This window comes from Hypanus sabinus, chromosome 24 (genome assembly GCF_030144855.1).
Source record: "Hypanus sabinus isolate sHypSab1 chromosome 24, sHypSab1.hap1, whole genome shotgun sequence".
Lineage (NCBI taxonomy): Eukaryota > Metazoa > Chordata > Chondrichthyes > Myliobatiformes > Dasyatidae > Hypanus > Hypanus sabinus.
Window position 1 is genome coordinate 13,383,094 of NC_082729.1, and position 25,354 is coordinate 13,408,447.

The window sequence follows — 25,354 nt, forward strand, 5'->3', positions numbered from 1 at the left end:
TCTTTGACCAGTCCAGTTTATTGTCAATTCGTATCCCCAGGTATTTGTAATCCTCCACCATGTCCACATTGACCCCTTGGATGGAAACAGGGGTCACCGGTGCCTTAGCCCTCCTCAGGTCCACCACCAGCAGCTTAGTCTTTTTCACATTTCAACTGTTTCACAGAATGATCTGAGACCACAATCAACTTACAGTAGATTTCCTCAGTGTGGATATAATCAATTTAAGAGAATGTGCATATTTTTAACCTGCTGAAGTGAGAAGAAAACCTCTTGGACCTATCCACCACTCCTCACTGTGATGAGCATTTAAAGTGACACCAACAACAATCCTTTCTGCACTCTGTATATTGTGACTGCATTCTGAGTTTAACTGAGGAATATCAGCACATCCACTCATTAAGGGTTTGATTAAACCATCTACCAAACGCAAGGATTGTTGCTGTCATATAATAGGCAAAAAAAAGGAAAATGAGAGTTATTGAAAGAATATGAAGTAGGCTCCACCTTATGGTAGGAAGAAAAAGGAAAACATTAATTGAGATCAGTGCAAGTTCAAGGTGTGCAAATCAGTAGGCATAGAGCATATCCTGTGCAAATAGCAGAGACAGGAATTAATAAGGATGCATTAAGATGTACCCAACCTCAGAGATAATGCTCAGTGAAAAGGCTTGGGATTTTTATATTAGCAAACAGCTCTAAATGAACCCTGTGTTGAGTGATGGGATTTCACCCAAAACTCGATCATTGAATACGACTGGACATATTGGGCAAGAAGAAGTCAAAAAGACCATGAGACAGACAAAGAATTCTGTATTAAGCATTCTTCAATAAATTAGTGGCAGAACACAATTCACCTTCTAAAACACATATCTAAGGCAGATGAATAAATCTATATTGGCAACGGCTACTCTTACTAGTGCTGAAGAACTGAATGACATTCTTAACACAAGTAACAGCTGTAGAAAGTCAGGTGAAATATTCAGAGATTGCGGATTAAGAAACACAACTTGGTTTCTAAAGGAGTGAAAGATTTTCCAGTGGAAATACAACTTAAAGCAATATACAGATAGACAAAACAATCCATTATTAGTTTGACATTATATTTGCAAATGCCATTAAAAAACTGAAAAATCTGAATAAAAGACAAGAAACTCATACTCTTGTCCAGAATGGCTGCAGAAAAAGAATCTCAGGGTTGTTTGTGGTAATGTGTATGTACTCATAATACATTTTACTTTGGCTTTGACATCCACAACACTTAGAATTTGATTCTGGACACATTATCCTCACCACCTTACATCTCTGATACATCCTGCAGACCAAAATATAATTTAAAATATGTTCTTATGGGATGACGGCATTATTTGAGATTTCCAGTTACTTGCTAGCATTAAAGACACTTTATGTTGTTGTTGGTGCATGGGATTCAGAAGCAAGACTTCAAAAAAATTCTTGGAGAAAATTGTGACCCAAAGGGATTTTTTTTGAAGAAAGGAGCTTTTGATGATAAAAAATCTTAAGACTTTAATGTTCAGCTCAAATAATCAACCATAGCAGAAATTGTTAACATGCTAAAAAGGAAGCTCCCTTCACAGATCCACTTTCAATATGATAAACATATAGAGGAATAAGCTGAAATGGTTAAAGTATGGTTATACATATTTTAAGTGATTCAGAAATTACAGTGAGTGCACTAAAATCAAGAAAGATGAAAAGAAATTACAGTCATTGGATATGATGTTCAAAAGAATTTAATGGCTTTGGCTAGAGATGCTCCAGCATTTGATATGAGCCTCAAACTTATAGAAGCAATAGAAAAGTACAGCACAGAAACAGGCCCTTCAGCCCATCTAGTCTGTGCCAAAACATTTAAACTGGCTACCCCCCCCCCCCCATTTGAATTACAAGATCTGAATCTCGTCATTCAAAACAGGAAGTTATGCAGCTGCACGTCACACTTACATAAGCATGAAAAAAAGACAAGACTCCACTAAGTTAACTCATATCTGCTAGTTATTCGAGAGAGTTCCTATGGCTTACCATATGTCTCAAGACGTCACAAGAACTTAAGGAAACACAAGATGCTGAGTAAAGGCATGAAAGCTAAATTTGCCTCATATGCAGTAGTCATTAAATTTACCTTTATTTTGCTTAGCCAGCTAATAATTTATTTTTATAAGACCCAGGAGACTCGAGATCTTGGGATCTGAAGCAGCTAGAGGAACTTAGCAGGTTAGGCAGCATCCATGGATGCCAAGTTCTTTTTAAACAGATTTATAATTAGCATATAAGAAAGATTTCCTTAGTGAAACAGCAAAGACACAAAAAGGTCAGTTTACTGAGCTAAAATCTTTGTTCTTTAATTGTAAAAGCTGGTGCTAGGTATCAGGGCCTTTACAGTACTTTTCTAAAGGAAATTCCTGTTCATTACTAACACCAGTACAGGGGCTCCCTGGGTTACAAGTGATCCAACTTTACACAACTTTTCCCATACATTTTTAAAGCAATTTTATTCTCCAAAGTGGCTATTTCTGACAGAGAAAAAAATCAGCTTAAAGACAATTCTCAGGAATAGAACGCTTACACAATCAAGGAACAGACTATACAGGGGGACAATTTTATATTCTTCTGCAAAAAGAAAAAAATAATAATTTCCAGTGTAAATAAATTCTTGAACAATATTTTTGCAAGTCAGTTTACATACACAAGATTCCACATGAAATGTTGAATTGTTAATAAATAAAGGCCAGATTTATTGAAGATTCGCATGGTAGCTGTTCAATTTTTTTTACTGGGTTTCAAAATATTATATTGTAAACATGCCTTTAATGTAGAAGCAAAAAAAAAACAAGTGAAAGTCAGTTTACTTTTAAAGTGATCTCAATATGCCTTTCCTAACAGGGCACAATAATGCTACATTAGTAACAAGTTAATTTGTGAGGAAATTTTAACTGCATCTCCTTTTCAACATACAGTACTTCCTATTACTCAATTTCCATGAGCAGCATTGCCATTGCAGAAATTAACCCACTCATTACTAAAACCCATTTGTTAGTCTGCCAATCCTCTTATCCTTGCCAACATACGAGCCCAACCCACATGGTCTTAACTTGTGTGGTAACCTTTTTCAATTTCTATATGCCTTCTAAAAATCCAAATTCACAACATATACTGGTTGTCCATTATCCACACTCTTGATTACATTCTCAAAAGATAAAACACAATTTTATTTTCATTAAGCACACACTACTCATGTTTTCCACATCATTCTTTACCTCCATAATCTTTGCATTTTCAAAATCTTCTCCTACCTGACCTATTGGTTCTCTGATTTTGTCTTTCTCAATTATTGGTGTCACAACAGACTCATTATCTCGGCAGCTACTCCCTTTGAGAGCCTTGTTGACGGCCAACAGGCCCAGCGGACTTGTTAGCATTTTGCCCCAATAGTTTGTCTTGGACGACTTCTTTAATAGAGTATGTTTTAAATTGGTTCCTTCCCTATATAATTGCTGGATTTCTAAAGCACCTTTCTACTGTAAGGATGAATCCAAAGTTATTATTTTGAATTACTTGCCACTTTTCTTTGTCAGTGTCAATGTTTGGCGACTCTCCTTGTTGTTTTTACTGTTCGTTTTTACTTCAGCGTGCTCTATGATTTATCACCTTCCATAGAATTTTTTTTCATTTCCCCCCTCGCCTTTTTCTAAAACATCTCCCAAATCTCTAGCCTATGACAAATTTGTGGAATATGGCATGCATTTTCCACTGTAACATTACCCTTCACCTTTGCAGTTAGCCACCGGTGGGGCACCATTCTGAATCCTCACTTTACTTTTACTTAAATACCTTTACTTAAATTTGAGAAATATTTCACTGAATACCTGTCATACCTGATTTACCATCTTACTTTTTAATCCAATTTCCCTGTCTACTTGAGTCAACTCTTGTCTTTATACCATAGCAATTGTCTATAGATTTTAGGACATTCATTATAGATACGAGTTCCCCACACTCAAACTGAGCTTGAAATTCCAGCAATATACAAAATAGGATCTCCAACAGATTTGTGACCACAGGTCATAAAATATTGACCAAAAGTGAACTATTTTTAATGACAATTATAATTAATCTCAGATAGTATAGGTAGGAAGTGAACTCCAATGTTAAGGGTGAATCTTTAAGTGTGTGGTTAGTCACATCCTTTGTCGGAGATGGTCAGTATCAAGAACTTCAGGCAAAAATGTAACTTGCAATTTATCAGCCTGTATTTGAATGTTCTCTAGACTAGGTGTGGACGGAATTCATCACTACCTTCAATATATCAGCCTTTGGTCAGTTGAGAAAAGGGGAAATACTTAAAAGAGGTGGACATCAGAGCTAGCAAAATACTTATCATCTGTTAAGCAGCAGTAATTCCTGAATTCCTGTACGTTTCTGAGACATACGTCACCTACCATAGTAAGTTACAGGAAAAATATCACTTATGCTGTCTTCATAAAATCCTTCAATTCACTGAAAAGACAAGTGAACAACAACGTCCACTCTTAGGCCAACATCCACAGTAGTGATGCATGAGCTAGACCAACTTGGCTACACTTTAACGTTTCTATGTTTCTCTAAGCCACATGGTTCTCATGCCCAACACAAGAGTGAAATGGACACACCAGTTCATGCTTACCAGGGCAAAGCTAGTGTCAAATGTTGAGTTTTTAATGCAAGAAGAAGGGATGGGAGAAGCATGGAGATTGAATATGGCATTACCACTGAATAATCCTGCTTAAGTAAATAAAATAGCTATCAATTACCATAAGAGTAAAAGGTTACGGGAAGAAGGCAAGAAAATGGTGTTGAGAGGGAAAATGGACAGACTCAATGGACCAGATAGCCTAATTCTGTGACCCTTAAGACCATAAGACACAGGAGCAGATTTAGGCCATTTGGCCCATGGAGTCTGCTGAACCATTTGATCATAATTGCTTTATTATTCCCACTCAATCCCATTCTCCTGTTTTTTTCCCCCAGAACCTTTGACACACTCTTAACAATCAAGAACACATCAACCTCTGTTTTGAATGTACCCAATGATTTGGACTTCACAGCCATCTGCAGCAACGAATTCCACAGATTTACCACCTTCCGGCTAAAGAAATTCGTCCTCATCTCCACTTATAGATACTAAACTATCAACAGTACTACCCAACTATAATTACCCAATATTACTTCTCTCACTTCTCCCAACCACCTGCATACCTTTGTGCATATATTAATTATTTTGTGAATACAGCAACAAGCAACATGAATCCATTTGCACATTTGCCAAAAGAGCATATCTAATATACCATATTAAAACTCAAAAACATATTGATGTAAATATATTTTGTATAAATTTGCCCACCTCTCCAGCAGCTGATCCCTGGAAGTATGTTAATTCCTGATAACTCAGCAATATATTCATTCTGTGTCTGCTTACATGCATATCTCTGCGGCAGTGTGCAATATCCGGAGAACAGAACAGAAAAGAATATTTTGGGTTGCATCTGTCCTGTCTCTGGGCAACTTCCTTGGGGAAATGCACCTAGATGAGGGGTTCCAAACTTTTTTTTATGCCTTGGACCAATATCATTAAACAAGGGTCTGTAGACCCCAGGTTGTGCACGGACCCCTAACATTTAAAGCAGAATTAACAGCATGTAAAATTCACTATCTGAATAAACCCAAGATGTTGAAGCCCTTTTCAATATTTCTGCAATAGCAATTCTACTAAAGGACAAGCTTCAGATTTTTGCTAAGTTACCTGATGCAAGCTAGTGCAGGAATACAAGGCATGCTTCAGAAACTCAAATGGTATTGTAAAAACAAAGTTAATTCTATTTGAATTGTTAAGATCAACTTTCCTGCCCATCTTGCAACTCATCTAATATTGATGTTAGTACTCCAGTAGTTGGAACAAAGATAAATAAGTAGATTTTACTTTAAAAGAAAGACTAATTCCTGGCACTTCAGTGAATTACATTCCCAACAATTGCTCAGTAACAAAGCATTAATTTGAGTACACTCTCAGTGGCCATTTTATTATGTACACCAGCTTGCCAATGTGAATATCTAATCAGCTAATCATGTGGCATGCAGACAAAGTCAAGAAGTTTAAATGTTGTTCAGACGAAACATTGGAATGGGGAAAAAATGTGATCTTAGTGACTTTGATTGTTGGTGTCAGATGGGTTGGTTTGAACATCTCAGAAACCACTGATCTCTTGGGATTTTCACACACATAAACTCCAGAATTTACAGAGAATAGTGTGGAAAGACAAAAAAAACATCCAGTGAATGTGGGCCGAGAGGTCAGCCGAGAATGAACAGACTGGATCAAGCTGACTGAAAGGTAACTGTTACCCAAAGAGCCACACATTACAACAGTGGTGGGCAGAAGAATGCACAATAGGTTGAAATGGTCTACAACAGCAGAAGACCACAAACATACACTCAGTGGCATTTCATTAGGTATAGGAGGTTCCTAATATTTGGCCACTGAGTGTATAAAGCTTTGTTTCTAAATCCTATATGAAATACATCATAAAAATGACAATGGAAGTACAAGAGGTCAACACTAATTAATCAGAGTAACACACACAGAACCCTTTGGGGATTATAGAACCAGACACCACAATAAATACTACATAAAGTAATGGATATGGCCCAGTCCATAACAGGTAAAGCTCTCTCCACCATTGAGTACATCTACATGAAGCAATGCTGCAAGAAAGTAGCATCCATCACCAGGGATCCACATCACCCAAGGACATGCTCTCTTCTCACTGTTGCCATCAGGAAGGTGGTACAAGAACATCAGGACTCACACTGCCAAATCCAGGAACTGTTTCTACCCCTCAATCATCATGCTCTTGAACCAAAGGCGATAACTTCACTTGCCCCATCATGGAAATGTTCCCACAACCAATGGACTCATGTTCAAGGGCTCTTCATACCATGTTCTGAATATTTATGCTTGTTTATCCATTATCATTATTTCTTCTTTTTGTATCTACAGTTTGTCGTCTTCTGCACTCTGGTTGAACTCCCCAATAGGGCAGCCTTTCATTGATTCCGTTATGCTAATTCTTCTATAGTTTTATTGAGTATGCCCACAAGGAAATTAATCTCAGGGTTGTATATGGTGACATATACAAAGTGCATATGTATGTGTACTTTGATAATACATTTACTTTGAATTTTAATGAGATGTACAACTGAATCTTCTCTCAATAAGTGGGCACAATAATGTAGACACAATAAAAACTGGCATAAGGTTCATACTGCATACATTCAACATAGCCTTTTAACTTTAACAGAGAATAAAAAGCATGGTTCACAAGTTTAATTTAGATCCATTTTGAAATTATTTCTTAAAATTTTCCCTCTCCATCTTTCCAAATAGTGTCTCTTCTTTTTACACAAATCTGATACAACATAACAAATAAACAGAGTAAACTAATGCTATTCAGATAAAGCCTTCTGATGAGTCCATTACACTCATCACCTTAATTCGTTTACTGAGTCAAACTAAATAAATACTTTCTACACTTCGTCTGTTACCATTACCTTTCCTTGAGGTTTTCTTGTTACTCTGTTAGGAAATGAAAATTAAAAGAGAACAAAAGACTGATGTAGCATCAACAACTAAAGCCTCAGTGGCTGTCCAGAATATCAGAAACACTTCTGCCATTTTAACCCTCTTACTTGACGGCTGTCCCTGGTATTTTCTTAAATACAAAAAGTGCATATTTGCCACTTTTACTACCAATTGATGATCTCCTTAGGTGCCTTGTCTTCAAAGGAATCTTTAACGATTGTCAATCCCATTGAGGTAAAAGACAGGTTTCTTTGCAGCCAGGTATCTTTTATAATTATTTGAAGGCATTGTACCAACCTCCATCAAGCGTGGAGAAAGACAATGAATATCCAACCAAAATACTTCAGGGCAAAAAGGAAGTAAATCAGGCTCCCTTAGAATCAATTAACATTGATTACATGTTTCTCTCGGAATGACTTTCATGTTCGTTCTTTGTTTCGTGGCTATCTGGAGAAGACAATTTTCAGAGTTATATATGGATAAATGCTTTGATAATAAGTTAACCTTTGAACATCAAAACAACAGGAATTCTGTCAACAAACACGTAGACCTCGATTCTATTTATGAGATAATGCAGGTAAAGTTCCAGACCATAACACATGAAGTTCGTCACACAATCAAACAGTCATGACATTTCCTCCCCATATGATAACTGAGTTTCTGAAATGACAACCAATCAGCTGACTGATTAAGTATATAAAGGCCAAGCACTCGGACGACACACTACAATTAACGGCGCACTGAGAACATCTCCTCATATGGCGATGAAACGTTAGCAAGTAAATTGCCATGATTGGAGAACAATTCAACCCAACCGAGCTACACATTTTATAAACTATTTCTAACAGGAATTCTGCAATGCCCTAAATGTTTTCCAACTTACAGATATAATAGAAATAAGAAATTACATCAGAATCAGATTATCAGATATCATTAAAGTAGCCATTCTACTAGTCAGATTCCTAGAACATTCCTATAGCTTTTTCTTAAATACACAAAATGAAAAGAAACTAAGAAACACTGATTTTAGGAAGTTAGTATCGCATACGTTCCTCTCTCACATGCATCACAGTGTTATTAAGTTTAAGCATTCTCTTCTAATGTGCCACCCCATAACCCAACTCTTCCAAAAAGTCAACTTGTAACTTGTGTTACAGATAAGAAGTAAAGAAAACTTGAAGATCAAATTGATTTGGTTGTCAGGCACGAACTCAAGATAAGCCACTGGTACTACTCTCTCCAAACTCAACCTCCAGTATAACATCAACATGATGCTGAATTTTTGCTGTCACTACTTTATTCCAAGAGCTTTTATCATGTAATCACCCTTGTGTGGAAGTACAATTTTCAGATGTCTGTCTTAAATTACCTTCTACTGGTTTGAACCTGTTCTTTCATCTGCCAGTGTCCTATGTCAGTATGTTTTGCTATTCACTTTGAAAGATCACTCAGTGTTAACAGTCTGCAAATATATCATCTTTAGCATGAAGATCAATACTTAAAGCATTTTCTTTCCAAGTTAGTAAGCTTACGTTGCTCAGTCATTTTACCCCCAAATGTGGGAGGTCAGTCTCATAGCTCTGCTTGAAAGTTTGCCAATATTTCAATTAGAATTATTGGCAGTACCTTGATATACATAGGTCATACATAGGTTATAGCTGGGGGTGGCAGTGGGAATAAGCACTCACTACCTATTAAATGCTCCCAATGGTGTGTGTCTCAAATAGCCTCTGACAAGCAAGTCCAGCTCGATGTCTTCACATGTGGCTTAGCTACTAAGGCCAGTAGAACCATTTCTACTTACAAAAGGGGAAAAGGCGGATTACTGGCACCATAAAACCAGTCACTTCAAGCAGATGGGGCTCATCAACTGTGGATGGCAGTTCATCTGGAAGGAAAACTCGGATCTGAAACCTCCACTGCCTTGCCACTGTACACACTAATGGGGAAGGCTTCAGGAGCAAACCCAGAGGAAAAATCCACAACTGGAGTCCCTAAGGTAGTCGTATATTAAGTTCAACAGTGACTGGCAACTCCTGTGACAACACTGGTGCCAAACTGTATCGGTCTTTGCCGTTCCTTTGGGTTTATCAGCTGCATGGAGAGGGGGAGCCTGCTACCTGGGCAACAGCTTGCTCCCCATATCGTAATGCCTTGGCCCACGCATCACACGGACAGCCAGGGCGCAGCATCCATAGTCAAGCCCTGATAACGGAGGGCCTCAATTTTGACATATTGTTAAGGCTTTCAAACTTCTGCCTGCTTGACTTTATTGTATTTATTGGCATACTAATATTTCTGCAATTGTAATGTATCAATATAAACTGAAAAGACTACAATTTTTTTTGGAAGAATTTGTGATAAACTTTGGAATTTGGGACAAAAGCTGCCCAACCTGTGGTGATACTTTTGAAGGGCCCCAACTAATGCAAAGTGGTAAGAATAGAACAAAAGCAATGTATAAATGTAATGTATCATATACGTGTTATAAAAAGATGTGAAACCTCTCACACAAGGGAAATGAAGATACCGTTAATAGCATGCACTGAAATCAGATAATTAAAAAATAAAAACGCATTTACAAATCAATTGCTCAACCGTAGAAAATATTACCCCAACTATTGTTCATTCTCAATTTTTCATCCAAGCTGGTCAGACCCAGAAGAGCAATAACATTTATGACCATTTCTCATTCACTTATTTTCAGTGAAAATCAACAGACAATTTGGCCCTCTGGTTCAATTTATTATCAGAGAAATTCTTTCTCTCCATAGACATTCATGAAACAGAAGAAAAACCCAAGGAATAAATGCCAGGAAAATGTTAGAACCCCCCAAAGCCGGCCCTCCCCCTCCCACAGCCAAGCAGATAAGCATCAACCCTCCCCCACCTGCACCAGCCACCATCTGCCATGCAAGCAACAGCAAAGCTCCCAAAGAGACCATCATCTACAGTCGATCAAAAACCACTGTTCACCCGACAGTTCGACATGTCACAAGCTCCCTCTCTCAGCAACGAGGGAGACAGAGGTAGCACTCCCGCCACAGTGAGAGGGGAGAGCAACAACGCTACTTACATTTCAGTTCCCTGACTTGAGAACGACACTAACAGAATGGTAAATGCAGAGGTATCTCTCAATCTGAGAAGGCACTATTATACAGTGTAGCAAACAACTAAATTCGAAACATTATCTGACTGCAATATATGCAGAATAAAACAACAGCAATGTATAAATGTAATGTATTAAATACGTGTTATAAAAAGATGAGAAATCTCTGACACAAGGGAAATGAACATACCCTTAATAGCATGCAGTCAGAAATAAAAGCAGGAATCATTCAGCAAGTCAGGTGGAATCTCACATAATATTTCAGGTCAATGACGTCAAAACAGGAAAAGTACGAAAACAAGCAAATTTTAATTCACAGAGGAGCAAGAGGATTAGAAAGAACCAATCAACAATCATCAAAAACCTTTAGTTAGCAATACTGTAACTGGATTTGTTGCCTACGTTCTCTCGGACCCCAAGCCTTTTACAGACAATCTGATTGTTCCATACACCAATCCCCCGATGATCACTAACCTAAAAGATAACTCCTTTTACCTCTCTGTACATGTTGCCTGAGCTGCTTTAAATACCTCCAATATTTTTCATTTCCAGTGTAATATCATATTATTATTCTGCTTATAAATGTGACGTGGTGCTCAAATTGTTAATGTTTTGTGTTGTGTACGCACATGACTGCAATTAACTACAAGATGTTATACACTACATCATTCTTTGGACTGCTTTCTTCCCATGAAGAGGTGGAGTATCAGGGGCTCTTCAGATCATTCATTCTATCAGGGTAAGAACTGCAAAAACATGTGGCCTAACCAACTATTGATCAAGATGAAAAGATCTAAAGCATTAAAAACAGGCTTGATTCTTGAGCTTCGAAACTTGCCAATTATTCATGAGATTTTTAGTTTCATTTAGGTGGGAAATACCATTTTATCTAATATACCAGCTGTAACAGCATGCTGGTCAGAATAATTGACCAAAAGTTCTGGTAAACATTTTCCTCTGTCCATAACTAAGAAAAGCTGTTGAAGAGGAACAGAGGCCAAGGCATGGGGAGAGAATTTACCCAGTTGCTGCAGATCAATCGAAACAAGAGCTGCAGAAATAATCTGCTGATGGCAGATAAAGACTTCAGCACATCTGCTTAATCTTAATGGCACGATTAATTGCAAAAAGATCAAATAGGCTGGCATTAAAACACAAATATACCATCAACATTACACCAAGATGGATTTTACATCACTGCAAAGGTCGAGGAATAAGCTATTTTGCTGCCATAGATCGTGACCTTTACTAATGATAACACTTTTGTTAAAAAGTAATATTTCATGATGCTATTTATTTTTATTTTACAAGAATGACTGATGAGGAGATACATCCTAGGATGCATTGGGACACATCAACAGGATGTAACCTGGGGTTAGCAGGTCTTTCAACATCAGACACCCTTGCCCAGGCAACCCAGCCAGCGTTGATTAGTTCCTGGTCGGTGTCCAGCAGCACTGGTCCACGGGCCACACCTCTTGGTCTATAGCCATCTGGAGGCTTGCTCAGCAGCCTTTGTGAAAGCCCTGATGACTCTTCTTTGCAGCCCCTGTAATGCCAAGGAAAGAGTAGGTTCTGCAGAGTGGGCAATAGCAAAATCTTTCCACCTCACTCCTTTTGGCTTGCATCGTGCCCATCACCCATTGCTAGCACTGCTCTACTAGCTCCTGGTATTTGGCCTTTTTTTTTACGCTCAAATTCCTCCTCAATCCAGTCTTGCCAAGGTTTATACAATTTGAATTTTTGTTTTAAACATATTTTCTCTTAGTCTTTCTTGAAACTGGAGTGCATGGTTTTGAAAATAGTGTTCAAAATGATAAGGAATTCCTGATTGACAGGGAGTTTAGCAATGATGCAAGGAAGTAGTAGGATAAAGGCTGGAGGTGTGGGGGGGGGGGGGTCAGTGGGAATATCCAAATAATGATTATAGTAACAAGTATAATAATAGTTCAGGACATGCAACACTAAATAAAGCTTCCCAAGGGATGGAAAATCAAGGAGAGTTTCAAGGAGCAAAGAATATTACTGGAGCAAGTCACTGGGTGGCATGGACCAGGCCCATTGCCTAGGTCTTGAGGTACAATATGCTGTTTAGACAATTGCCAGCCCAGATCAGAGGTGAGAGTCAATTTCGCTCGCTTTCCATGATCTACACGCTTCTCTCCAAGGCGCCGGGGCCTTTCACTGTCCTGTCATTGTATCAATTTAAATGCTGGCCCAGATAAACTGAAAAGACAGGGTGTTGGTTGGTTCAAGCCAATTTTGCTCGTTCTCCGCAATGAGCATTCCCATGGAGCTGAGGCTATGAAGATTGCCCCGACTGCCATGCTCCATGCCTGCTAATATGATGAACTGATATGCAAGGCTTTGGGCCTACTCTGGGCTCCTCTGAGGGTCAGATCTAAGAACTTATTTTTGGTTCGGAATGCTGTTGTTAGCTTCAATTGCTGCATAATTTGTATCTTTTTTCTTTCTCTTGTGCACTGTTAGCTTTTTGCTTTTTTAAAAAATTTTAATGTTTTTTCTTTAATGGGGTTATTTTTGGTTTCTTGCTTTGTGGCTACCTGTGAGCAAGCAAATCTCTAGGTTGTATCATTTAAACATTCTTTGAAAATAAATGTATCTTGAATGAAACTGAGCCAATGTCAGGAGTGGTTGCTGGGTGTAGGCAGAATGTTTCACTGGCCTGGGTGTGTTGGAGATACTGCTGGGTCAATATTTAGGAACAATGGAGAGGGCAGTACAGAATCCATTTTACAATATTGAAGGTCACATGTACAATCCATTGCTTAGTCAATCCTCTGGCTTGGACAAGATTTGCTACCACTCCTTTTTAGTGAATTCCAAATTCCAAGTCAAGTAGCAGCTTAGATCAGGAAGAACAGAAAGCACATTGGTGGTGTTTAGGAGCAAAGGAAGAAGGTAGAGAAGTCTCATTTGCTAGAGTTATTTCCAATTTGAGGAGGAACACAAAAGGTTTTCCTTTTTTGTCCCAGTCTCTTCTTTGTCCAAAGCACAAGTATTTTCTAAATCTTTATCAAATGTTATAGAATGATGGGAGTACAAGAATGGAAAGTGGGTTTGCGAGTGCAAAAGAGTTCTTCTGATGTGCATTCTTGAAGCTTTTCACCTATTACATAACAAAAAAAGGAATGGTATCCAATCATTACTGCTGTATGCCACCTTCACATAAAGGTATTTGAACACAGTAATTATACCTAGTAGTATGCGGTAAAATATCTTCAATGGTACCAGTACTTGCATCTTAGAAAAGCCATAAAACTCTCTTATATTACATACACTGCATTCAAACTCGAACTATAGTATTGGTAAGAAGTGGCTTTGACACTTAAGTTAAACTTAAACTGGTATGAATTGGTTGAGGCCAACACTGAGAAAGTGAATATAACTATTTTGCGTGAGCACAAAGCAAATGTCAAATCTAAACCGATACCAATTGCACTAAAATTCTGGTAAAAATATACTCCTGAGATCTTTCCTAAACTGCAGAACTGAAGGATGCTTGTTAATTATAGAACTGTACAGCACAGAAACAAACACACTTCATCTATGCCTACCACGATGTCTACCCGTAATCCCATTTGCTCATTAGGTCTGTAAAACTCTGTTTTTCTAACCATGCACCTGTCCAAATGCCTTTTAAAAGACTGTAATTGTACCCGCCTCTACTATCTCTTCTGGCAGCTTGTTAATCTGTTGAAATTTACCTGTTAAGTCTTTAATTTCCCTCCTCACACCTTAAACTTGTGCTTTCTAGACCCACCTGCCCTGGGAAAAGGATTCTGACCATTTATCCTATTTACAGCCCTTAATTTTACCAACCTCTGTAAGGTCTCCCCTCAAATTGTCTTATTAAAAGTAATCAGAAGGCTCTAGTTCTCCAGTGCAATTCAATAGCAACACAAAATGTCATTTGTATCAAGACACAGTATATTGTTGAACGACTATAGTTCACAATGTGTACTTGTGTTAACATGAACTGACAGGTATCCACTAGTGCATTAGCATCTCAACAATTTATGACACTTCTATACAACAGATTTCCTAATGAAGGGTACTTTAAAATTACTTAAAATTAGCAACCTACAATTTATAATGGCTTTAGAAATTTATAATAAATCATTTTTGCCAGCAATCATCCTGTAAAAAAAGTTCAGTCAATAGAAAAGAGACCACAACAGTAGATTCCAGTTAATTGGGGCAGCCACTTATTACAAAATATCAGAATCAGAATTAACATCACTGGCATATGTTGTGAAATTTCTTGTTATGTGGTGGCAGTACAATGCAATACAGTCAACCTTCGCTAATCCGTCTACCTGCAATCCGGTTCCTTCGATAATCTGGCACTGATTTCAAATTTTCCATGCAACTGTAATTTCAAATTTCTCGGGCCACCATACCAATCTGCTGCGCATTGTTTTGGTTGTGCTAGATCTGTTCACATGTTGGCGCGCTCTTGTAAGCACAAACAGGCGATTCCTGCTTGTTTTCCTGCCTTTATTAATATCATTTGCGTGTGGCGTGGCTGCCAGCACCCGCCAGCAGCAGGAGAGCTGGCATGTGCTGGGTCGGTCCGCCTGCCAGCAGTCGCGCACTGCCCTCTGGCATCCCCTGGCTGGCGCTCCATTCTCTTCTGTCTACGACCTCAGATCAGATGTGGCAACCTGCTAAATTTAAGCATATTACTATGCAGAGGAAAATAAACTAACGAGGATTCCCTCAGTAACTGAGAGTGAAAAGGGAAGAGCCCAGCGCTAAATCCCTGGATACCTGGCAGTCGCATGAAATGGGCATATAGAAGACCTCCTTTCTCTGACTTCTGCTTCTGCTCACCCAGATGTGCTGCCACCAACATCAACAGTTTTTGAAGAAACTGTTCTGCCAGTTTCAGCACCAGCTCCTGATGCTTCACTCATTTTTCAAGATGAAGATGTTGATGATCCTGACAACCTTACTTGCAGACGTGTAACTTTGCCTGAAGGTATATTAAACATCTCACTTTAGAAGCAGAAGTGCTCAACTGTTCTGTATAAGTTAATTCCTGTACATTTACCTGTACCCTTTATATTATCTGTGCCTGTACAGTATATTACTTTATTAAAATTTCACTTGCTACTCATTTAATATTAGTTTAATTATTATCTAATGTACTGATTTACATGATATTTTAAAGGTATGATGAGACGGTTAGCTATTGCTTAATGTGATCCTTCTGTAATTCGGCATTTTCACTAATCCAGCACTCCTTAGGTCCCAATGGTGCTGGATTATAGAAGGTCAACCTGTACACAATAATGAAAACTATATATAAATAGTGCAAAAAGAGAGAAAAAAAGTGGAGATGTAGTATTCATGAGTTCAACGTCCATTCAGAAATCTGATGGCAGAAGGGAAAAAACCATTCCCAAATCATTGAGTGTGTGTTTTCAAGCTCCTGTACCTCCTCTTGTTGGTAGCAATGAGAAGAGGGCACGTTCTGGATGATGGGGGTCCTTAATGATGGATGCCACCTGGTTGAGTCATTACCCCTTGAAGATGTCCTGGATACTATGTGGGCTATTGCTCATGATGGAGTTGACTGATTTCACAACTCTCTGCAGCTTATTTCTACCCTGTGCAGTGGTCACCCACCCCAGATGGTAGACCACTGGTAGAAATTTAACAATTTAACAACTCTTAAAGAACAAAGCCTAACTAAGGAAATAGCTGGGATTCCCTTTATTTGGGACACTATGCTGCTTAATTAGGCGACAACTGCAGAACAGTTTCTAACTAGCGTCAAATGCGTGCACTTACGTGGCTGTCACACAACACAGTGCTTAGAACAAATAGTTTTTAAATAGCATCCGATGCGTGTGCTTGTGTACAGAAAGCAGTGATTTTTTTTGTCACTAATAGTTGGCAAGAAATGAACAGCAAGATAATTCAGAACTATTTTGCTCAGTGTGGTTTTAAGCATTTAGGCTTGGAGATGACAGAAACTGCCGGGAGTGAAAATGAAACATTTCACTATCACAACAAGTTAGAATCTATGAATAATTTGAAGGTATCGACAATCAACTTGACTGTTTCAATGAAAATGAAGATTTGGAGGATGCAATTGTCAATAGTATTGTGTGAAGGCAGTCCATTATCTACACAAGATGTCAGCACTGACTTTGCTCATTTACAGTCAGTCAAAAGAATGTACTGAATTCTCCTGTTGATAACTATTAGGAACTAACACAGTTTTATAGTACTGTAGTAGTATGTAGTAGACGAACTCAGCAGGTCGGGCAGCATCTGTTGAAAGGAGAAGTCAACATTTCGGGCCGAGTGATGTTTTGAGGTTAGCCAACTTCCAAGTGGAAGCTTTTCATATTCAATCCAATGGCAATTAGTTATTCAATATATTTTTAAAAATACAATCATTGTCAAAGAACATGCATTGCACAACAATAATATTAATAAGTTGCCAAGGGAACACAAAGCCCCAAAAAAATTAAGACAATGACAGAAAGAGGAAATTCTAAACAGAGAAATTAACCCAGAGTACATTACCATACATCTCAATGAGTACTATATACTCAATGAGTACTGGCATTATCTGGAGGTCTGGAAAGTCTACAACCAAGAATGGTAACATAATAGTGATTTAAGTGACAAAATTGTTTAACCAAGAATAAAACTTCTTACCATATTAATTGAACAATTTGTTCCTAACAGAAGCCTTGCAAGACACCAAAAGCTTTCAAATATTCTACTAAAATGATGCAAACTTAATTAGAAAAAACATTCAGGAAATCACCAAAGCTACTTTTATGTTGCAATTCCTCAGTACCATCTGAGTATGAACTGCCCACATCCCAACCCCTATCATTTTAATAACCAAGTCTGGGCGATATATCGATAAACCCTTTTTAAAAACTGCTTAAAAAACCCAAGAAGTGAAAGATTCCTGTTTAAGAGGAAAATAGTACTGCGAGTTATTTTTGTGAACAAGTTAGTCTGAATTACTGTTCCAGCGATATCACCCATGTTTTGTAATCGTGTCCTCAAAACTTTCTCATCAAGCTAGAGCAGGCATGGGCAAACTACGGCCCGCGGGCCATATGCAGCCCGTTAAGTTTTTTAATCCGGCCCGCAGAACGATAAAATTATATTAATAAACCTTGTTAATTTTTTTCCCGCAATTCTGGCGTTTTCCCAATAGATTACGCACTCTATATACATTGACCTTTGTTGAGGTGCAGCGTATTACACCACATTTGCGCTTTACTCTTTGTTCGGTTCGACCTATTTGTGTGAACAGGCGCTCAGCGTCATGAACATCATCAAAGCCAGCCACAGATCCAAGTTAATTGACCAACACCTCAGATCCATCCTGAGTATCGCCACAACAAAACTAAATCCAGACTTTGATGCGCTGGCTAAAAAGGGAGACCAACAACACTGTTCCCATTGAAATTAAAAATAAGTTTCTTCGTTGTGTTATGTAAAAAATGCTTTTTTTCAATAAGCCTTACACGTTACATGTCATTTCTGTTAAGTGATGGACATGAGTAGTGCGCAGGTGCACGTACGTTCTCAAAATAAAAAATGCGCTCCAGATCAAATAACACGCTCCACAAACTGGCGCGCTGTCACTGTTCTGTCTTTGTGCTGGTCGTTGTTGAGTTTTGGCACAGGGGACAATTGAATAAGAAGGAGCAGGACAAGTAGACCTGCATCTCCTACCGTTTTTGTAATAAAGACAGTCAGGAGGAGAGTGATGATGATAATATCTTGAAGGATAACAGAATTTTCAGTGCTTTAAAATAATAACTTACTATTAAAAAAGCTGTATTTTATTCATTTAATTTTCAGTGTTTTAAAAGTCATTTCAACAAATAGCTAAATACCATGGGACTTCAAGACAGATATTTTATTGTAATGCATTTGTTCATTTTCAATTGAAATTAAAGCACATGTTTTCTACATATCCCATGATATTTTATTTTCTCTTATGAGGTGTATTATCAAAACGCTCCATCCATCTGCTCCTGGTCCGGCCCCCCTGTCAAATTTTAGAACCCTTTGTGGCTCACAAGTCAAAAAGTTTGCCCACCCCTGAGCTAGAGGAATCTTTCTAGGTCTATTAATGTAAAATTTTAAAGGCGTTCTGTTGAAGCTCTCTCTCACGGTAGAGTTGACACTGGAAACAATGTTGCAATATGTCTTAGTTTTGCATCACTTTCAATATATGTTATTGTTTCTAAATACAAATTAACCTTAATACGAGCGGCAATGCAATGAATTACAGTACAGAACCAATACGCATCACAGTGCAGATCTGTGGGGTGACACAATGGCCCAGCTATCTGCGTGAACATTACATGGTCTCCTCATGATCATGGGGATTTCTTCTGAGGGCCCTGGACTCCTCCCACATCTCAAAGGCACGTGGATTAGTAAAGAGTAAACCGGCCATTGTTAAATTATTCCTAGTGTACAGGCAAACGGTAGAATTTTGCCAGCTGATCAGTATGTGGGAGAACAAAGCATGGAGTTAATGTAGGATATGCACATTTGATGGTCAGCACAGAGTCATGGAACAAAGTGTCACTTCTGAGCTGTATCTCCCCTTAACCAGGACACAATCTCTTTGATTAATTGGTTCAAAAGGGGATAGGTCACAGACTGAGTCTATTCCCAGATTTATGTCTCTGCTTCCTTTCCAGTCCAGATGAAGGGTCTCTTCCAGGAATGTCTACTGTTTATTCCTGTCCATAGATACTGCCTGACCTGCTGATTTCCTCCAGCTTATTGTGTGTTGCTCAAAATTCCCAGCAACTGCAGATTTTTTTTTATATTTACAGACTGCAATGGGATGGCCAAAATGGTAAATAACCCCCTCCCCAACTGAATACAAATCCTGTCCCAATCTCTATACTTCCTTGTATATTTTTACACCCATTGATTCAAAACAAAGAATTCCCATTTAGCTTACAGACATTTGCGGAGGTTCAACCATCATTAGTTGTGTATCTGCTCATCAATGTCATTTTGCTTTCCCTACTCCAACTTTTCCATCAGGTGTTTCACAATTCACCATAATCTTCATGCTTCAGTTGGCACCCTTCAACTCTAAGAACCAAAGCTGCTTTTACATTGCAATTCCTCAGGACCATCTGAGTATGAACCCTCACCAAAAGTCAAAGTACATTTATTATCAAAGTATATATACTTTATAAAACCTTGAGATTCATTGTCTTACAGGCAGCTACAAAACAAAGAAACCCAATAGAACCCATTAAAAAAAGACTGCCAAACATACAAAATGTACAGAAAAGAAACAAAATGTGCAAACAATAAAAGTAAGCAAGTAGCATTCAGAATTGAAGTTCACATAAGTTAATTTGCACTTTGATACTGTAAGTTGCAAGCCTCAGCCACAGTTCGTCCAAATGAGTAAAACTCATCCCACTCCCCATCCAGGATTTTACTAACAAAACCTTGACAATATATCTGTAAACTCATTTCAACAATTGATAAAAACTGAAAAATTCCAAGGATTGAAAGATTCCCTTTTAAGGGGAAAATAGTTATAAAAATTAGTTTTGTAAGCAAGTTCATCTGCAGTATCACCCACATTATTTTGTAATCATCTTGACCTGGGTTCTCAGTACTTTCTCACCCAGCTAAGGAAGTGATCTTTCCATGTCTATCATTGTAAATGTTAATGGTGTTGGTGATTTATGTTGAGACAAGCTCACCCGGGAAGTTGACACCAGAAACTATGTTGCAATGTACTTTAGCTTTGTTGCATCACTTTCAGTGTTTGTTATTCTAAAAATACAATTCAACTTTAATGTAACAAAGGTAAAGAAACTGCACTCGTCACATATCAGTGCAGCTCAGCAGGGTGACACAGTGGCCCAACAGGATGAGTACCTGAGACGGAGGTTCATTCCAGACCTTAGATGCTGTCTCTATGAACTCTGCATAGCCTTAAGTTCTAAGCACCTGATATTATAGTGATTTTAGTAATTAACAACAACTCCAATACAGAAACTCCTCAAACATCAAGAGCTGGACCATGCACATCAATATACACAACATGTGCAGTAGAGAGCATCCTAACATGCTGCATTAGTGGATGGCACAGAAACTGCACAGCAGTGGAAAGAATGGCTGTACAACAGTTAGTCAAAACTGCCCAATGCAACTCTGGCACCAGTCTACCCACCATCAAGGTGTGTATACAGAAAGGTGGCAAAAAAAAAACAGCCAGCAATATCACGAAGGATCCTACCCATCCAGTTCTTTCTCCCATCAGAGGGCTGTCTTTGCAGCATCCACAGTAGGACCACCAGATTCCAAAACAGTTACTTTCCCCGACCACTAAAGCTGATCAACACCTCTACCTACTTAACCCACCCCTCCACACCCACCACCGTGGCTTTATCATTTCCTGTCAGTCACCGTATGTACAAACCTACAAAACCTATACCTAGTGTCACTTTAGGCACATATAATCAAAGTATATAAGCCATCTTATGTAGTTATATTGTTTTTTTTAAAAAAATTAAGGTCTTTATCTTAGTATTTTTTTTAAAGCTGCATTGGACCCAGAGTAATAATTTTTTGTTCTCCTTTACACTTGTGTAATGGAAATGACATTAAACAATCTTGAATTCCTAGTTCAAAATAAAACTGTCCTATTTGCACCCTTCTGCCTCTCGTACTCAATAAGGTACTTTTAATAGTATATATCACGGACTTCTCTTGTTCCTTTAATAATTCAGTATAACTGGTAAACTGTTGAAAAATCATTTTACTGGTTAATTCATGTTCATATGTAACAATAATGTTGATGTAAATACAAAAAGATCATATTTCAGAAAAGTTCAAAATGATATTTGAAATATAAAAGCTTTGTCCATATTACATTAGACCACAGATCATCTCTTAGAAAACTAACAAAGATTATTCAATGCCACCCTTTGAACTAACCAACCTAATCCCACTTCCAAGTACTATATCTACAGCCATGAAGGTCACAAGCATTTCTTTTAAAACATGAAAATTCCTCCCTCCACTACTTTTTCTAGAAATACGTTCAAGGGCTCAACACTGACTAAATAAACATGTTAAAAAATTCCTCATCTCCTGTAAAATCCTTCAACCAATTACTTTAAATTTCTCCCCCAGTTTTTAATTCCTCAGCTGAAGGGAAATATGTTGCTAATGCTTACTCATCTAGATCTTTGTTTTATGACATTGATAGAGAAATAAACCAAATAGGGTTTTGTTGTACAATGATGAATATCTTAATCATAGCTGTTACAAGAGCTTTCCTACACGAGAATGAGACACATTTGGAAGCTGACTACAATAGTGAGAACAATCTATGGTGAAGAATTGAGCGAATGACAAGCAATGAAAAGACAATTATTGAAGTTGAGAGTTCTAAACAAAACCTACCACAGCAGTACATATTAGCATTCACATACAAATGCTCCTAGGAAGAGCTACCCAATTACAGTGGAATGCATCTTATGTTTACATACATTGGTCAGAAAGACCAAAGAGCCGATTATGGACTTCAGAAAGGGCAAGACGAGGAATGCACACCAATCCTCATCAAGGAATCTGAAGTGAAAAGAGTGAGCAGTTTGAAATTTCTACGTGTCAATATCTCTGAGGACCTAACTTAGGCCCAACATAAAGAAGGCAAGACAGCAGTCATATTTAATTTGGAGTTTGGTTTATGAGGAGATTTGGTTTATCACATAAAACACTCAAAAACTTCTACAAAGGTACTGTGAAAAGCATTCTGACTGGCTACATCACCATCTGGTATGGAGGGGCTACTGCACAGGATTGAAGTAAAGTGCAGAGAGTGGTAAAATTAGTCAACTCCATCATTGGTACTAACCTCTGTAGCATCCAAGACATCATCAAGGGTCAGTGCCTCAGAAAGGCAATGTCCATCATTAAGGATCCCCACCACCCAGGACATGCCTTCTTCTTATTGCTACCATCAGGAAGGAGATACAGAAGTCTGAAGGCACCCACTCAGCAATTCTCCTCTACTATCCGATTTCAAAATAGACATTAAACAATAATAGACAAACACAATCTGCCTAAACCAATAACACACAAACAATTGTATTACTTCTAGTCAATACTGAGTCTTCGGTATTGTACTGAACAATCAGTTTAGGCTTTGTCTATTATTGTTTGACTTGGATGAAGATCAGATCACATTTTATGAGCAATTAATGCAGAAAAACAGGAAATTGCAAAGGGTTCACAAACCTTTTCTTGCAACTGTATTAGAAAAACTCAAAGTATCAGGGAACAAATTAATAGTATGCAAGATTAAGAAGACAGCCTAAGTTTCCACAATTCATCTTGATGATAAAACCTTGCAAGAGGAAATTGTTTTCTTTAAACAATAGGAAAACATTCCTTTGTGCTTTTAAGAGTAGTAATTAACCACAATATCAGCACTGCAGCTGCAAAAGCAGGAATTTTAAAATAAATACCTTCAGTACATTGTAGGAGACTAACCCCCACCACCCAGGACATGCCCTCTTCTCATTTTTACCATCAGGAAGGAGGAACAGGAGACTGAAGCCACACATTCAATAATTCAGGAACAGCTTCTTCCCCTCTGGCATTCAATTTCTCAGTTGACATTGAACCATGAACACTACCTCACTTTTTAAAAAAAATTCTGTATTATTGCACTACTGTACTTATTTTAACTTAACTATTTAATATACATATATACGCACTGTAATTCAGTTGTTTTTCCTATTATTATGTATTGTATTCTACTGCTGCTGTAAGGACAACAGAACTCACAACATATGCTGGTGATAGTAAACCTGATTCTGATTAACATAAGTGAAACAAAAACAAAACAGCCTAGAAACATTTGACAAGTTTTGTGGCTTCTGAAGAACCACAGTCAATGATATTTCATAAGGTAATTTATATTTTTTGTACATATTACCAGCATCTTCAGTTTCATAACAGAAACCAGTTAACCAAATCTTGAACTGGTCAATAGAGGCAAAGATATTAAATAACTTTAGTTTACAATTTAAAAAAAAACTTTTCTTAGTAAGCTAAAGATTTTTTAAAAAGTACAAATTGATTGGTACGCTTTCTGCAAGTTAATAGTTTCAGAGCTATCCTGAGCCAGCGTATTGATCGACTCGCGCAGTTTTAACATGGGAGCGTGGACAGTTTGTGGGTAAGGTCTAGAAGAGTTCAATTGAATCATGAATCAGTATGGGATTTGTGGTAAATGAGTAGTTTTGGCGCACCTCACGTCCACGGTTGCTCAGTCATTTATATTTTTTGATTTTGCTGAAATTCCACTCTTAGGACCAAAAGCCACTAAATTCCACGCTTTAAAAGCGGTAAATGAGAAATATTTTTAAGCATTGACGTATTCCGATGTATTGAGGGACCACAATTTGTATCTTGCAATAAATATAAATCTTGACAGTCAAAGGCCGTAATTTGCGACTGGGAAACGTATATGAATTCGGCCTTACATTGTTCGTGAAATTTTCACGAAAGCTATACATTTAAAAAGAACTACAATTTAGGGGACCTCGCTATTAGAGCTTCTTGAAATTTACCTTTATAACACCTACGGATTGTTCCCCACACACACACACACACACACACAAAATCCGGACTACTGCATTTTGGAAATAAAGAGTTCAAATCCCAGAAGGAAGATGTATTTAAATCAGCAGTTCGATGACAACAAACACGCAAGAATTAAGCCTCCCCACCCCCCATCCAGACAGCAGGAGGCTGACAACACAAAAGAAAACGAAACAAAGGAGACCCCCCTACTGACCAGCCCAGTTACAACTAGCTCCGAAACAGCACATTCGCTAACAATGCACAAACATCTTTTTAAAATAAATGAAATTCACGCACAAAGGAACACTGCCATGCCCAGACCGGTAACAACCGCTAAAGTTCATTGTGTAAGGATACTGTAATTGTTCAAAACAAAAAAAAATAGCTGCTCCCCAGCCAACGGAAAGGGTAACAGATGCAATGCAACAGCAAGGGCTCCAATATGCTGTCTTGCTGAATGCAATCAAGTATGAATGTTAAATTTACAGAAAGTACGTGGAAGTTTACAGAAAAAGGTTGAACATCAGAACAAGGTAGGAATATTACTCTAATGAAAAAAGTCGCTGAAACAAATCAGACATTGTTTTAGACAAAAATTAAAATTCATTCAATCTAGCTGGTCGCATACACTCGAGAACTTGCTCAGAAAGATGCTTCATTGAAGGATAATGCCGCACAATTAATACCTCGGTGCAAAATGGCGTCTGTTTAAAAACATAACAACAAAAGTAACAAAAATAATAGAAAAAATACTCCCAATGCAAAGCTAAACTCAGAGCATCTCACCTTACTTGCAGAAAGCAATGATATCAAAGGAAGAGCAACACCCAAAGATCCTTTTTAAAAAAAACACCTCACGATATATTGTACGGAAGACCCAAACTCATGGTAAGTATCAGTTTCTGTTATGGGTGGATCGGGGCATGTAAAATAAGCAGCTATCGACTCAA

The 25,354-nt window shown here is 38.0% G+C and overlaps 1 protein-coding gene across 5 annotated transcripts in view; it reads right to left on the reverse strand.

Annotated features, from left to right (window-relative positions):
• Positions 1–25,354, reverse strand: part of LOC132380479 (protein 4.1-like) — a 167,057-nt gene that overhangs the window by 116,173 nt on the left and 25,530 nt on the right. For 2 of the 5 annotated variants that reach the window (XM_059949317.1, XM_059949311.1), the window contains exon 1: positions 24,702–24,763. The exons of 2 other annotated variants lie outside the window; for them this stretch is intronic. In XM_059949317.1, coding sequence (XP_059805300.1) covers positions 24,702–24,748 — 47 coding nt within the window. In that variant the 5' untranslated portion in view covers positions 24,749–24,763. Of the gene's footprint in view, positions 1–24,701; positions 24,764–25,190; positions 25,316–25,354 lie in introns of those variants that run through there. One more of the 5 variants, XM_059949305.1, reaches the window with a different exon arrangement.